The sequence below is a fragment of the Tursiops truncatus genome, chromosome 18, assembly GCF_011762595.2.
Source record: "Tursiops truncatus isolate mTurTru1 chromosome 18, mTurTru1.mat.Y, whole genome shotgun sequence".
Lineage (NCBI taxonomy): Eukaryota > Metazoa > Chordata > Mammalia > Artiodactyla > Delphinidae > Tursiops > Tursiops truncatus.
The window spans coordinates 76,025,030-76,038,626 of NC_047051.1; the positions used below are offsets into that span (position 1 = coordinate 76,025,030).

Genomic DNA, 13,597 nt, shown 5'->3' on the forward strand with positions numbered 1-13,597 from the left:
AGGGATTTCCACGTGGTGCTGTCTCGAGCAGCTGGGGGAAGGAGGAGAGTCTCAAACTTTTTACCTGTGGAAAATACTGAGCTGCTATAAATCATTACATGAAAAGGGGGCTTCTGGGTTTAAAAAGATTTGAAAAGCAGCGTTACACAATTTCTTTAGATCTCTCTAAATGTTATGTAACAATTTAATGAAAATCATCATATAGAAAATTTATACTTAAAACTCCACATGAATACTAAATATTAATTACTGCTACTCATGGGCTATCCGTATTCTATTGACAGGGAGATTGAGTTACAACCAGTAAACCACTTGTCCAAAGCCAGAGAGATGAGGAAGCAGGGCGTGCCCCTTCTACCAGGAGAAAAGGGGGTGGGGGGAGAATCCACGAGCAGGAAGGAGACTAGTGGGGACAGGCGACGCCTAGCACCACAATGGTACAGAGTCGCCCACTTGTAACTCCTGAATTCACGGACCAAAGCAACAAAGCAGTAGAAGAGCACGCGTGAAAGAAGGAAGAGTGGAGGGTAGCAGGTGACCCAAAGAGCTGTCCCACATCCAGCTTGCAGCTTAGTAACAGAAACAGGCCTAAAATCCAGGGTTCTCCTCACGCGCCCTTCCCACCCAGTCTCTTAAAGAGAACAAACTGCCCCCTTATCCCTCACCCCCCCCTTCTCACTGACCCTTGTTTTAAACCACTGCTAGAACACCCTTCCTCAATTCGGTGTCCAGGAGTCACTGCCTACAGGACACCTGGCTACTTCTCTGCGCCTGACCATCATCCCCACCCCGTACCTGAAGACAACTCGTGCTGCTCAACCTACTAATGCTACCTGAACCACACAGATGACTGCAGATGACTTAACTGCCATTCTCTTGCTGGAACAGATATGTTCTCACAATTATCTGTGGAAACGGAGCTAAGGCAGCTGTGAGCAGAGGAGCCAGGAAACCGAGGCTCAAGGCCAGGCTCCTTCACTCACCAGCTGTGACCTTGGGCAACTCACCGTGGGGCACAATAAGTCACATACAGGCGAAAGCACTCTGAACACAAGACATTGCTATGTGACGGGTCAATTATCCACAAATAACTTCATAAACATAAGTTCCAGTTAGCCCACAGGTAAAGATATCAAACTCTAATTAACGCCTCAATTTAAAACTCAACACCATGTAATTAGAACTGGAAGAAGGAAACAAAAACCAAACACGTCAATCATGGGCACTCCCTTACCGACCGCGTCAATCATGGGCGCTCCCTTACCGGTTTGTTAATGCTGGCTCCTGCTTGGATCAACCAGACGAGGCACTGAGGATGTCCCCCAAAAGCGGCGATGTGGGCTGGGGTCTGTGCGTAACGGGTGGTGGAGACATCCAGTGTGGCTCCAGCTCTCACTAACTGTATTAAGCACTCCAACTTGGAGAACAGCAGGAGGGGGATGAAACAGGCATACACGTCAGTATACTATTAAACGTTACACAGATAATCTAAATTCTGTAATGGAGATGAGTGGCATTTCTTGTTAAACTTTTTTTCTGTTTAAGAAAACAAAGTTAAGTCATTCCTTCCCAGTATCATACAAATTTTAAAAGCCTTATTTAAAAGAACATTTTCCCTCGTCCTTGTAAAACAAAGTTGGTACACAGGAATAGAAAGTCGAAACAACTGACACTCTACAAGTTTAAATATTTTGTTTTTCCTACAACTGAAAAAGCCCAAATCAATATAATACTGTAAATCAACTATACCTCCGTGTTTAAAAAAGCCAAAGTCAGAAAAGACTAGATTGCATATTCGCAGACTTTTGTCAGAACTAAGCTTTGCCACTTGCACGCTCTAGTCTAAAGAAGAAAACCGTTAAAGCGATTGGTCGGTAAACCCTTCCCGGGCAAAGACAATTTTCTGCAGCCTGCACTGGCCGCACTGGCTGAATACGATTGAGGCCCAGCTCCAGATCAGCTCCTTAGGGAAAAGATGTGTGGAGCCAGGGAGAGGGCAGCGCTTTGGCTTTTCATACTGTTTGTACAGACCGCTCCCTCCCATCGAAGATAAAAAGGCCCAGAGCACAGGTGAGCTGTGCCCCTAGCAGGTGACTAAAACAAAAAGGCACAGGAGTCAGGACAGGACTGTGCAGCCAGGCATCGGTACCATACTAGCTTCTGGAAGAACCAGCACACTCAACAAATATTTAGCAAGTGCCTCCCGTGTGCCAAGCACAGCGGGAGAAGGCCTGCTGTCCTCAAAGGTTTACACTGCTCTGCCCAGCATGTCCTCAGGGTCCCGTTTCCCTCCCAAAGCACAATGCAGCTGGAGAAAAAGCTCTTACTGCCAACAATTCTCCTCCTGAGAACAGACCTCAAGCGAAGAACAGCTACACTCGGGTCTCACCCCGTGTCTCTTACCCTCTTTCAGCAATTTAAGCCTTTCTCTGTAAAGGACAGATCACTGCCATCAACGTTTGTGAGATGAATGCTCACAGTTGGTGGTACACTGATTTTTAAAACATGACCTGTCCTCCAGGAGTCTGAATCTGAGGGTAATGGCTGATAAAGAGGTACCACTTTGGTATATTTTTATCTATCGCCTTTATCAATGTACTGAGCGAAAAATGACGGCCAATCCTAGTGATAAGGTGAGCAGGTCTCAAGCCCAACAAAAATGAAACAAGGATGAAAATCGCTTGGTATGCCAGAAGCGGTTAGTCTTAACATCAACCGAGAGCTCCCTGGACTTAAAATTTGTTACCTGTGGGTTGGATGTGGAAAACCCGGTTTGGAATTCTGTACAGATACCGTTCAGTGCGACAGCTGGTAAAGGCAAGGCGTGATCAGAGCTCCTGAATAACGTTCAGTCCTCCGGGAGCGGGCAAGCCTCATAAAGAGGTGAGGACCCTTGTGCAGAGCTGGCACGTCGCTGGGAACGCGGCCTGAGGGCTGGGAGGGGTTCACAGCGCGGAACGCTCGCTCGGCTGGCTGTCGCCCAGGCTGAGCACAGCGAACGCGTCCAGGCCCACAAACGGAGGGAAGCTGTGGGCAGGGTGCAGGGGCACAGGACCGGGAGCCTGCGCTCAGCCTTTTCGCACAGACCGAACGATACTTTCTGCGGCCCCTTCTGTATCCAAGACTCTCCGCTCACTGCGATTAACGACAACTGAACACCCTGAAGCAAAGGCCTCTGGGTGCAGCTTCTGGTCTCCGGGGGTCACCTACCGCTCGCCTTCTACGGAAGCAGAGACTCCGTGAATTCTCACCGTAAGATACACAGGCGTGAAACCGACCGCTCTAAGCGCTCTCGGCTACTGTGAATCCCGGAGATGCCCGAAGCAGCCTCGGACTGGGACACAGTCTAAGTAACCACTTGTCACGAGGCCGACGCATTTCACAGGACGTACCGGATGGTCCTACTGGGCGTCCTTCTCACCCAGGGTTGGGAGGATCGGAATCCCGGGGGGAGCCGTGCCTCTGCCTCTTACGAGGGCGCCTGTCCCCAGGACACACAGGCACAGGCGATGCTGGGAAGCAACGCTCTGAGCGTTACCTGCAGCTTACTGTAACAGTGCACACGGCGCCCTCGGCGGGGAGACCACCCCTCGGCCCGGGGAGGCCTGCGTTCAAGGGCAGGGGCGATGGGGGGCAAGGAGGGCGCCTTCCGCCTTGCGCGTCGAGGCTGCTTCCCCGAGGGCGCTCGCTCCCGGCGCCGGGTACCGAGGGGAGCAGCGCTGCGGGGCGCGCCGCGGGCTGTCGCCCAGCCCCTCACCGCGGCCGTCGCGACTCCCTCGCACTCCCTTCGCTGACGTAAACCCGGCTTCACTTCGCGAGCGCGCTCAGCCCCTGCGTCGCCGCACCTCGAGCAAAGCGAAGCGGCCGCGTCAGGTGCAAAAAGGTAACTAACCACAACACAACCATTTCACCCCAAGACGGGAACACGTCTCACCACCATCCTGCCTGTGTCTCCGCAAAAGCGTGTCCTGACTTCAACCCAACCCCATCCTGTCAGGGCGAAGGCCCCGAACGGGGGTCTCCACGTCTTCGTCACGAAAGCCACCCTGGACAACAGCACCGTGCACCTCCCTCTGCGGCCACCGCTCCCAGCGAACAACCCCCTTTACCGCACGGATGAGGAAAACGCTGCCGCAGCTCCTCAGAATTCAGAGCAGCACGCTGCCCTTCCAGTCTCGTGACACTTCAAACACCACAGGTTCGCCTAAGCCGGGCGAGCCGAGTCCCCAGCGCACGGACGACATTCCACACGGAAGCCCCCAGCAGCTCGGTCCGAGCGTCACCTTGCCCCGACCCAGCCGTCGGGGGGCGCCGACGGGCTGACCACGGAAACCCTCTAACGCGACCTTCGGGCCGCGGCGGCCTCACGCCCGGGCGTCCCCGTCGGAGGGGCGTCAGGAGGCCCCGCGGCCTTCCTCACAGAGGTTTTCCTCAGAGAGGCTCCGGACTCTCGCGCGCCGCCCCGCGGACCGCGTCTCCGCACCTCGACCCGAGCCGGCCGCCGCGGGAGGCCCGGCCCTCGGCACCGCCGGCGGCGAGGAGCCCTCACCCGCCCGGGCGGCGCCTCCGGGAAGCCGCCGGCGTTCGAAGCTCACGCCGCCGCACATGCGCCCCGGGCCCCTCCGGGCGCCGCCGCCGCCGCCGCCGCCGCCGCCGCCGCCGCCGGGCCCTCTTCCGCCCGCGCTCCCGGCACTCCCCGCGCGCCCCTCTGGGCCCAGACCGTCCGCGCCGCCGCACATGCGCCCCGGCCCCTCGGGGCGCCTTGGCGGCCGACCCAGCTGGCGCCCCGCGTTCCCGACACGCCCCGCGCCCCCCACGCCTCGGCCCCCGCCTTCTCCGACACCCCACGGCAAAACCGCGGAAGATGGCGCCTTAAAGCGCCCGCGCCCACCTTGCCGAAGTGCGCGGCCCAGTGCACGGGCGTCCAGCCGTAGAAGGAGTCCTCGGCGGCCAGGTGGGCGCGTGGCGTGTGCTGCAGCAGCGAGCAGAGCGCGGCCAGGTCCCCGTCGCGGCAGGCGCGGTGCAGCGGGAAGCGGAGCGACAGCAGCTCCTCGCTGGAGAAGCCCGCCTCCACGCCCGCGCCCGCTCCCGCCGCCGACATGGTCCGTCACCGGAGAGCGCGGGCTGGCGAGTAGAGAAGACACGCCAGTCAGGACCCGAGAGGCCGCCGCCGCCGTCCGAGCACAAAGGAGCGAGGGCAGCACCGCCGCCGCGTCCCGCCGGCTGCCGAGCAGAGCGCGCACAGGGGCGGGGCGGGGCGGGGCCTGCGGCGCCAGGACTGGGGCTGGCGCCGGGAGACGCCGGGCCAGGAGGCGGGGCCTGGGCCGTCGGGGGCGGAGACCGGGGGCCGTGGGGCGGGGCCTACTCCTGGAGCGACGGGGAGGGGCGGGGTAAGGCGGGGTGTAGGGCAGGGGACTGTGCCAGGCCGTTCCCGGTGCCCTGCAGGCGGCGTGGGCCCTGCGCCGCGCCTCCTGTCCAGACCCCAGGCCCGACAGTGTCCCGATCCCCCTTGATAAAAAGCTCCGGGAGGCGCAGGTTTGGGGTTTGGGCCCGGCCCTCTGAGGTTGTGGCGGCGCAGCTCCAATTCGCTCAATTAATCAGGCGGGGCGTCTGCGGGGACCTGAGGGCAGTTCCCGCGCTTTCTGTCCTGCTTGTCTGGCGAGGTGGGCTGCACTTTTTCGAGAACCCATGGCAAAAACACTGAGAAACATGGCAGCATGCAAGGAAATACTAAATTCTCTTTCAATGATCGAGGATCACAGATTTTTTTTTAAGGTATTCTTTTCTGATTATCAGTAATTTCACTGTCAAGGGATAACCACTATTAACGTTTATGGCTATTTCCTTACAGTACTTTTGTAACCTTATGGTCTGTTTCACTTGTATTTATTCGTTTTCCTTGTGTATATTGCTTTCCTTTTTTCTTCTGCAAAATTCTAAATCACTGTAATTCAGCTTTAAGTAGGTAACCAGATGTCTGGGAAGATATCGATGCATACGGTAGCACATTGCAGCATTGGTTAATAAAACAAGAAATTAGAAACCTAACGCCTAGCAAAGGGAAATTGTTAATTTATGGTATAAATATGCAACACGGTCATCTACTCATCACACAACAAATGTGGGTTGAGTACAATAGTGGATGAAACACTGGGAAATGTTCCAGACACAGCAAAGGAGAAAACGTAGCGGGTATCTCACCTTAGTGAGCAAGTACTCATGGATGGGAAGTGTGAACGAGACTTAGAATCTGTCTCCCATCAGTTAGATGAGGCAAGAAAGGAAATTTCAGTAATTCGAGCTATACTTTTTTGTTTGGACCAAAAAGGTAGAAATATGCTATAAACCCATTTCGAGCTTGGTCCACTCCAGAATTCAATTATTTTTCTTTGTAAACACCATGATGCTTTTAATCTAATTATCTCTTTAAGAGGTATACCTGGGACTTCCCTGGTGGCGCAGTGGTTAAGAATCTGCCTGCCAATGCGGGGGACACGGGCCCGAGCCCTGGTCGGGGAAGATCCCACATGCCGCAGAGCAACTAAGCCCCTGCACCACAATTACTGAAGCCTGCGCACCCTAGAGCCCGTGTGCCGCAACTACTGAGCCCGCGTGCTGCAACTACTGAAGCCCGCGCACCTACAGCCCACGCTTGGCAAGGAGAAGGCACCGCAATGAGAAGCCCGCACACTGCAACGAAGGGTAGCCCCTGCTCGCCAAAACTATAGAGAAAGCCCGCACACGGCAACGAAGACCCAAAGCAGCCAAAAAAAATTTTTTTCAAATAATAAAATAATAAATAAAATTAAAAAAAAAAGATATATACCTGGGCGATGACTTCCACCCTTCCTAGGAAAGAGGCAGCCCATTTTGCAGAAGGACATAAGCACACCTTGTCATCCATAATAATGAGAGGGGAGTAATATTCCTTACCCTACCTTCTGTGAATGATGAAGCCGAGGCAGAGATAGGCCAAGGAACTTGCTCAGGGACAAGCTGCCTGCCTGTGGCAGAGCTTAGAATAATATCCAGACCAGTTTCCAACCCACAGTTAGACTTTTTTTAACCTTGAGATTTATTTTGCGTAAAGAGTCCTAAGGTCTCAGAAAACAAAGCAGGTTACAGTGATAGGGTGCTTAGAGTTCATCCTTCCTCAGCTAAGATGACTTTCCAGTTGCTCAGGGCTACTCGGACCATATACATATTGAAGTAGCTATCTAGAAATAGATTAATATGATGATGGACCTCTAAAATATGCTGCATGGTAATTGTGGGTATGAGAATGATAAAGGGCAGTCTAGGGAGTACTGCTACAGTCAACAGTCCAATTGCTTGGTCCCAGGTTTTGCCCAACTCTTATAATTATTACTAATTACAGATTTTCTTTAGGACTGTTGTTTTTAAAGAGCTCTAGGGAAAAAGAGTGCCTTCATGACTCACATCCTTTGTTTCTTATTAGATAAAGCAACCATAAATAAATGACAAAGATTCTCTCCTTGACCGAGCTCTACTCAGGATCCCCTGAGTTTCAATGAGGCCTCAACTTTTGGACTTGAGTCTTCATCTCAGCATTGTCCAATTCTAGCAAGAATCCTGCCAAGTTGGTTTGGCTAGAATCCCCTGGCCCCCATCTCTGCTAACCCTCCAAATCTAGTTGGGTTCTTCGCCCTCCCACCACCCCCAGATGACCGCTCACCCTGGCTTGCCTTCAGCCAGAGTCCTCTTAGGTCGGTTTAGCCAGAACCCCGGATGTTTAGTTGACCCTAATGGCTCCTCTTAATAACTCTCCATCCACTGACACCCACCCTGCTCCTTGGCTGTGAGTTCCCGCTTGCCCGTGTGGCATTCAGAGTTCAGTCTGAGCTCTTTCCTCTACTGCAAGAAAAAAACAAGGTCTCACCAGTCCCACTGCAGGGGTCCCAACACCCATATGAGGCCCCCTCTTGGATCAAGTCCGCCTTTCCATGCTTTAACAAGTGTCTCTGAATAATGTCGTCTTTAACAGCGTGAAATAATTTTTTTCTTTAACGTAAGCAAACTTGGGTATTTGAAGATATGATTCAAATACATGATGGAAAAGAGAAAGATTCAAAACTCAATATATGTATTAGAAACAAAACCCAACTCAAGCCTGCCTTTATGATTGGCATTGTGTTTTCCAAAAAAGGATTGTGTGGTGAGGAATTGCTCACGTGGGCAGCACTCAGTGGAAGGAAGCTCCCGTGAGAAATGCACAGAGGGGTCCACACACTTGGTAGATGGCGGCGGGACTCTTCTGAGCGTGGGGAGGAGGGTCCACTCTGATGGTGCCCTCAGCCTGGCCTAAAAGCGGGACCAGAGCCCAACTGTTCTGTTCTCTCTGCTGCCCCTTCTCCCCGCCCCTACATCTCCCACCACGCCGCCGAATCCATCTGCGAAGAAGGCAAATCTGCTTAAAATTGGACGTAAGAGTCTGGGTCCACTTGGGCTACCGTCAAAAGTACTGCAGACCAGATGGCTCAAACAACAGAAACGTGTTTCTCACAGCTCTGGAGGTCCGTGATCAGGGGGCCAGCTCTGTGGGTTCTGGGGAGGCCTGTCCTCCTGGTTCACAGTTGCCTTCTCTTGTCCTCACGCTGTGGACAGGGGGGCCCGTTAAACCCTCAGTGCAAATTTGCTGAGTGGTGATGTGAAATGCAGGCTAGACTCAGATCCGTTGGCCACTGCTTTTCAGAAAGAGACACGCCCTGGACCAGGGATCTTGGCCATAACCAACTTTAAGTTTCTGGAATCCTACTGCTTGTCCTGTCTTACTTATATCTTGTTAGAAAAGTGATTAGCACAAACGTTCTTAAAATGAAATAGAAACAGAAGGTCTGCGCTCCCTTCAGAAGCAGACTGTGAAAGCGGAACCATGGGGACGGAGGGTGAAGGTTTGCAGAAGGGAAAGAAAACAGCGGGCTGGCCGGCCAGCGCCCAGAGATGGGGGCAGCCGGGTTGCGTTGCTGCTGAGCAGGGTCCTGCTGGCCGCTGAGGATGACCGCTCGCGCCTCCTGACCCCATGACCTTTAACTTGGCAACCACACAGGCTGTTAAAATGTCTTAGCTGATTCCTTCATTTCCCAGTGTTATCACTGGAGAGAAAAGCCCCAGTGAGTCATGGCTAATATTAAACGTGCCCGGCTGTCCCCGTGGACGGGGTTGGTGGCCCCCCCGTGGAGCAGGTTGGGAAGTCCCTGCGTGGCCACCCTGAGGCCGGCCTTCCAGGCAGAACCACAGCCTTTGGGCGGAAGCTGCTGACAGCTGCTCGCTGGACCAGACCCAGGCACCTGGTGCAATGGATGTTTGTCACGTCTTCCTCGCCCATCCTGACACTCCCACTGTTGAATTTATTCTTTAAGAATGTTCCAGAAACAAGAGCATGTAGCCAGACAGGAATCTCTGTTACCGAGGAGAGTATAATCCTAGCCCCCTGAGGAAATAACGGGAGTTAGGTTGTCAAATTAAAAGTACTCTTGCCCAGGAGGCCAGGTGGGAGCAAAAAGCTCTAGTCACTTGGTCCCAAGGTGGTCTCTACCTGGAAGACCAACACGTGGGTGCCTCTTTCATCCTGCTTCCCTGGAGCCCTGCACCCCGTTCCTGGGAGCATGGGGGGGAGGGGGAGGGAGGCCCGAGCAGCGGTGGCCCCGGGCACTGTGGCTAGTACTCCAGCCCTTCGCCCTTTCTCTGTGTCTGTGGGCGAGGACGCGTGAAGAAAGTATATTAACGGGTCTCCTTGCTGGGGGAGCATTTCTCAGCCAGTTGGCTTCATCTCCTCATTCATTAAAGAAGATAAACGTTACCCGAGCTTGGCAAAAGGGTCTTTGTCAGTGGAGGTTGTGGATGTGAAAGCGTTTTCAGATTGAGAAGATCTAGGTTACTAACTGTTCTCCAAAGTACCTTTATTATTTTCCCCACCGCCAGCAATTTATAAACATTTCAGTTACCAAGTCTTCCTGGTATGAGGTATTACCTACTGCTAGATGTTTTGTTTCTCTTGAAGACTAAATTACAGTGTCCAGGCCCCCGGGGGTCTTGTTGTCAGAAACAGGAGCCACTCAGAATGTGCGCCCGCTGCCCTGAGTGTCCCCTCGGAGCTTGCCTGTCTCCCGGGCACTGCTGTCCTAGGGCTGCTGGTGTGACAGCACACTGACCAGTGGCTGAGAGACACTGCCCTTCCCTGGCCCCTTCATCCCAAATGTAGGGTGGGCCCTTGCTCTTAGCTCCTCAAAGCACAGCAGAGAGCAGGCTGTCGCCTCCGTGGATGAGGGACGAGAAGAGAGGTGAATCCAAGAGCTCACACCACGCTCAAAAATCTAGTTCCTGTGGATCAGACAGAAATGTGAAAGCAAAAGTGAAAATGGCTCAGAAGGAAACAGCAGACCATCTTTACGGCGTTAGAGTAGTGAAGGATCTCTTAACAAGACTCATGAAGCAACCCATAACAAGAAAAGGACAGCTCTGACTATATTATAATTGCTAACTTCATTTTGACAAAAGGCACCGGAAACAAAGTGAAAGATAAGTGGCAGACCGGAGGAAATAGTTTGCAAGTCTTTCAACAAATAAAGCATTCGTATTCAGCATAAAGAGTCTACAGAGGAACGAGAAAAGGTGAACAACAAAAGAAAGCAGGCAGAGGATGTGAAAAGGCAGTTCACTGAAAGGAAGTGTGCGTATCCAGTAAGCCAGTGATCAGGGGTTTCTCCTGCCCTGCTGCATGGATCACCACCGTCAACAGGTGAGCTGGCTCAGTAACGCTAGCGTGATGCTCTGCCTTGGGACAACAGCTCTCTTCCCCATGCGTACCTTTTCAGCCACTGCTCGTCCCTCTGTTTCCTTTCATAACCTAACTTCAAAGCATTTGCATAGTTATTGCTTCAGGTTCCCTCCTCAGCCCATTCCAGCTGGGTGTCAGCCCCCAGGACCCCCTGGAATAGCCCTGGTCAAGCTCAGCACACCAACCTTCCTGTTGGCCAAGCCTGTGATCAATCCTCCATCCTAATCTTACCTACTTGGGCGCTCAGCAGGTTGGCCCTCAGCGCCTTTTCCAATCACCCTGATCTCCTGGCTTCCGTGACTCTCCAGCTCTTCTGTTCCACCTCCAGATATTCAACAACCCCAGACCTGGGTCCTAGACCTTTTGTTCCTCTCCATACTTCCTTCCTAGGCAACGTCGTCCCATCCCACACCTCCCTATACTGTTTATGTCTTATGATCCTTAAGTTCACATCTTCAGCCCTGACCTCTCCCTCAGCCCTGTCTTATAAATTCAGTTCCCATCTGCATTTGGATCTCTGCTAGGCGTCTCCACAGATGCCCCAGATGAGATGCTCGGGTCGCCCCAGACCTGCTACCCCCGCTCACCCCCACTGGGTTCTCTGCAGTGGCTCACGTCCAGCACCAGGGTCAACACTCTCCACTCCCACACACGCCCTCACGTGGGTCCTGGTGGCCCTGCCTCCAGGGGCCCCCCTCCCTTCCTCTTCCCCTCCTACCACCCAAGCCATACTCTCTCACTTAAACCAGTGTGACAGCCTGTCCGCTTTTCCTGCCCAGCAGCCAGATGATCTTTTCAAGATGTAAATCTAACAACAGCACTGCCTTAAAACCGGCCAGTACCTTTTCCTTGAATTTAAAATCCAAATGGCACAGACTTGGAATGTTAAATTGTATTTAATTTATTTAAATTTGAAATCTCAAACTTGATTCAGTTATTGGGAAAATGCTGAGTATTTTTAAACAACCTGAAAACAACTTGGTTACGGGTAGCTTCTCTTTCGACTACAACTATCCTGAAATCTAAAGGCAGGTCAGATATTCCCAGTGAAAATCGAATTCTACAACTGAGATGTGCTGCAAGTGCAAAGTGCACCCTGAACTGTAAAAACTTAGTAAAAGATATAAAATATCTCACTAATAACTTTTAATATTGGGTACACATTAAAGTTATACTATTTTGGACACATCGAGTTAAATAAAATAGATTATTCAAGCTGGTTTCACCTGTTTATTTTAGTGTGGCTAGTGGAAAATTTTAAACTACATATATGTACCCTGCATTTCGTGCCTGTCGGTCAGCTCTGGCAGGTTGGAAGCTAATCTAGCAATAAATCAACGGAACTAGCTGAGGATACTTTTCTACTGAGGGAAGACTACCGGTTCCTTTGGTTAAGCACCAGTCTTGACCGAAGGCCCATTTTCTTCTTTGGAAAACTGTCTGTTCAGAGCCTTTGCCCATTTTTACTGGGTTATTTGTCTTTCTATTATTGAGCTGTAATAGATCTTTTTATTTATTTATTTTTAAATTTTTTATTTTATATAGGAGTATAGTTGATTAACAATATTGTGTTAGTTTCAGGTGTACAGCAAAGTGATTCAGTTATACATATACAAGTGTCTATACTTTTTCAAATTCCTTTCCCATTTAGGTTAGTACAGAATACTGAGCAGAGTTCCTTGTGCTATACAGTAGGTCCTTGTTGGTTATCTATTTTAAATATAGTAGTGTGTATATGTTAAGCCCAATCTTCCAATTTATCCCTCCCCCCCAATAGATCTTTTTCTATTCTAGATACAAGTCCCTTATCAGATAGATGATTACAACAAATTTCTCCTATTCTGCGGGCTCTCTTATTTTCTTCATGATGTAGCTGTAGATATACATTTTAAGGTATTCTTTTTTTTTATTGTGGTTAGAAAAACCATAACATTGAATTTACCATCTTAACCATTTTTAAGTGTACATCTCTATAGCGTTAAGCATGTTTACATTGTTGGACAGCAGGTCTCCAGAGAACAGGAGCTCAGCTCTCTGCCGGGGACCCAATGCGCTGACTCAGCTGTTTTGGATGCTGTCGCTTAGACTGGGGACACTTTTGTGTGGTCAAAATATTAAATCATTACACTTTCAGGATTTGGAAACTGTTGTACTTAGAGGAGTTATAAGGTTCAGAGGTGGACCAGGGGAAGGTCAAAGTCAAGCATCTCGTTAACCTACAGAAGGTCATGAAAAGGACTTGTAATGTCTCGTCTTACCTGGGGACAGCAGGGCTGTGTAAATTAATTACATCTATACATCCTGATTGGCAAAGAGCGATGGTCATGATTTTAGAACATTTAGTGAGAAGACCCTGGCCTCTGGATTAGAAGGCCTGCTAAGGTATTGTGTCCACCACAGGCCATGTGATGATGTCACTCAACGTCTCAAGTGGAGGTGACACCTCCCTCTCAAGCACTGTAGTGAGGGTTCAATGGCATTGTGTGCATGGAAACAGTTCACAAAATACTCTAAAAATGTTGGCGAGGCATTCTGGGCAGAACTGTGTCCCCTCGAAATTCACATGTTGAAGCCCTAACACCCAGGAACTCAGAATATGGCTATATCCAAAGATGGGCTCTTAAAAGGATGAGTAAGTTAAAAATGAGGCCATTAGGGTGGGCCCTAATGCATTCTGACTGGTGTCCTCTAAGAAGAGATTTGGACACACACAGAGGAAACACCTTGTGAGGACACAGGGAGAAGACGGCTGTCTGCACGCCAAGGAGAGAGGCCTCAGGAGGAACCAATGCTGCCCTT

The 13,597-nt window shown here is 51.3% G+C and overlaps 1 protein-coding gene across 3 annotated transcripts in view; it reads right to left on the reverse strand.

The window, feature by feature from the left end:
- ANKRD10 (ankyrin repeat domain 10) overlaps window positions 1-5,245 on the reverse strand; it is a 33,071-nt gene extending 27,826 nt beyond the window's left edge. The window contains exons 1-3 of one of the 3 annotated variants that reach the window (XM_073795411.1): window positions 4,550-4,754; window positions 2,747-2,808; window positions 1,265-1,417 (exon numbers count right to left, since the gene is read on the reverse strand). In XM_073795411.1, the coding sequence (XP_073651512.1) occupies window positions 1,265-1,417; window positions 2,747-2,808; window positions 4,550-4,739 (405 nt within the window). In that variant the 5' untranslated portion in view covers window positions 4,740-4,754. Of the gene's footprint in view, window positions 1-1,264; window positions 1,418-2,746; window positions 2,809-4,549; window positions 4,755-4,891 lie in introns of those variants that run through there. The other 2 variants (XM_019921015.3, XM_019921016.3) reach the window with 2 other exon arrangements.
- Between the last annotated feature and the right edge of the window lie 8,352 nt (window positions 5,246-13,597).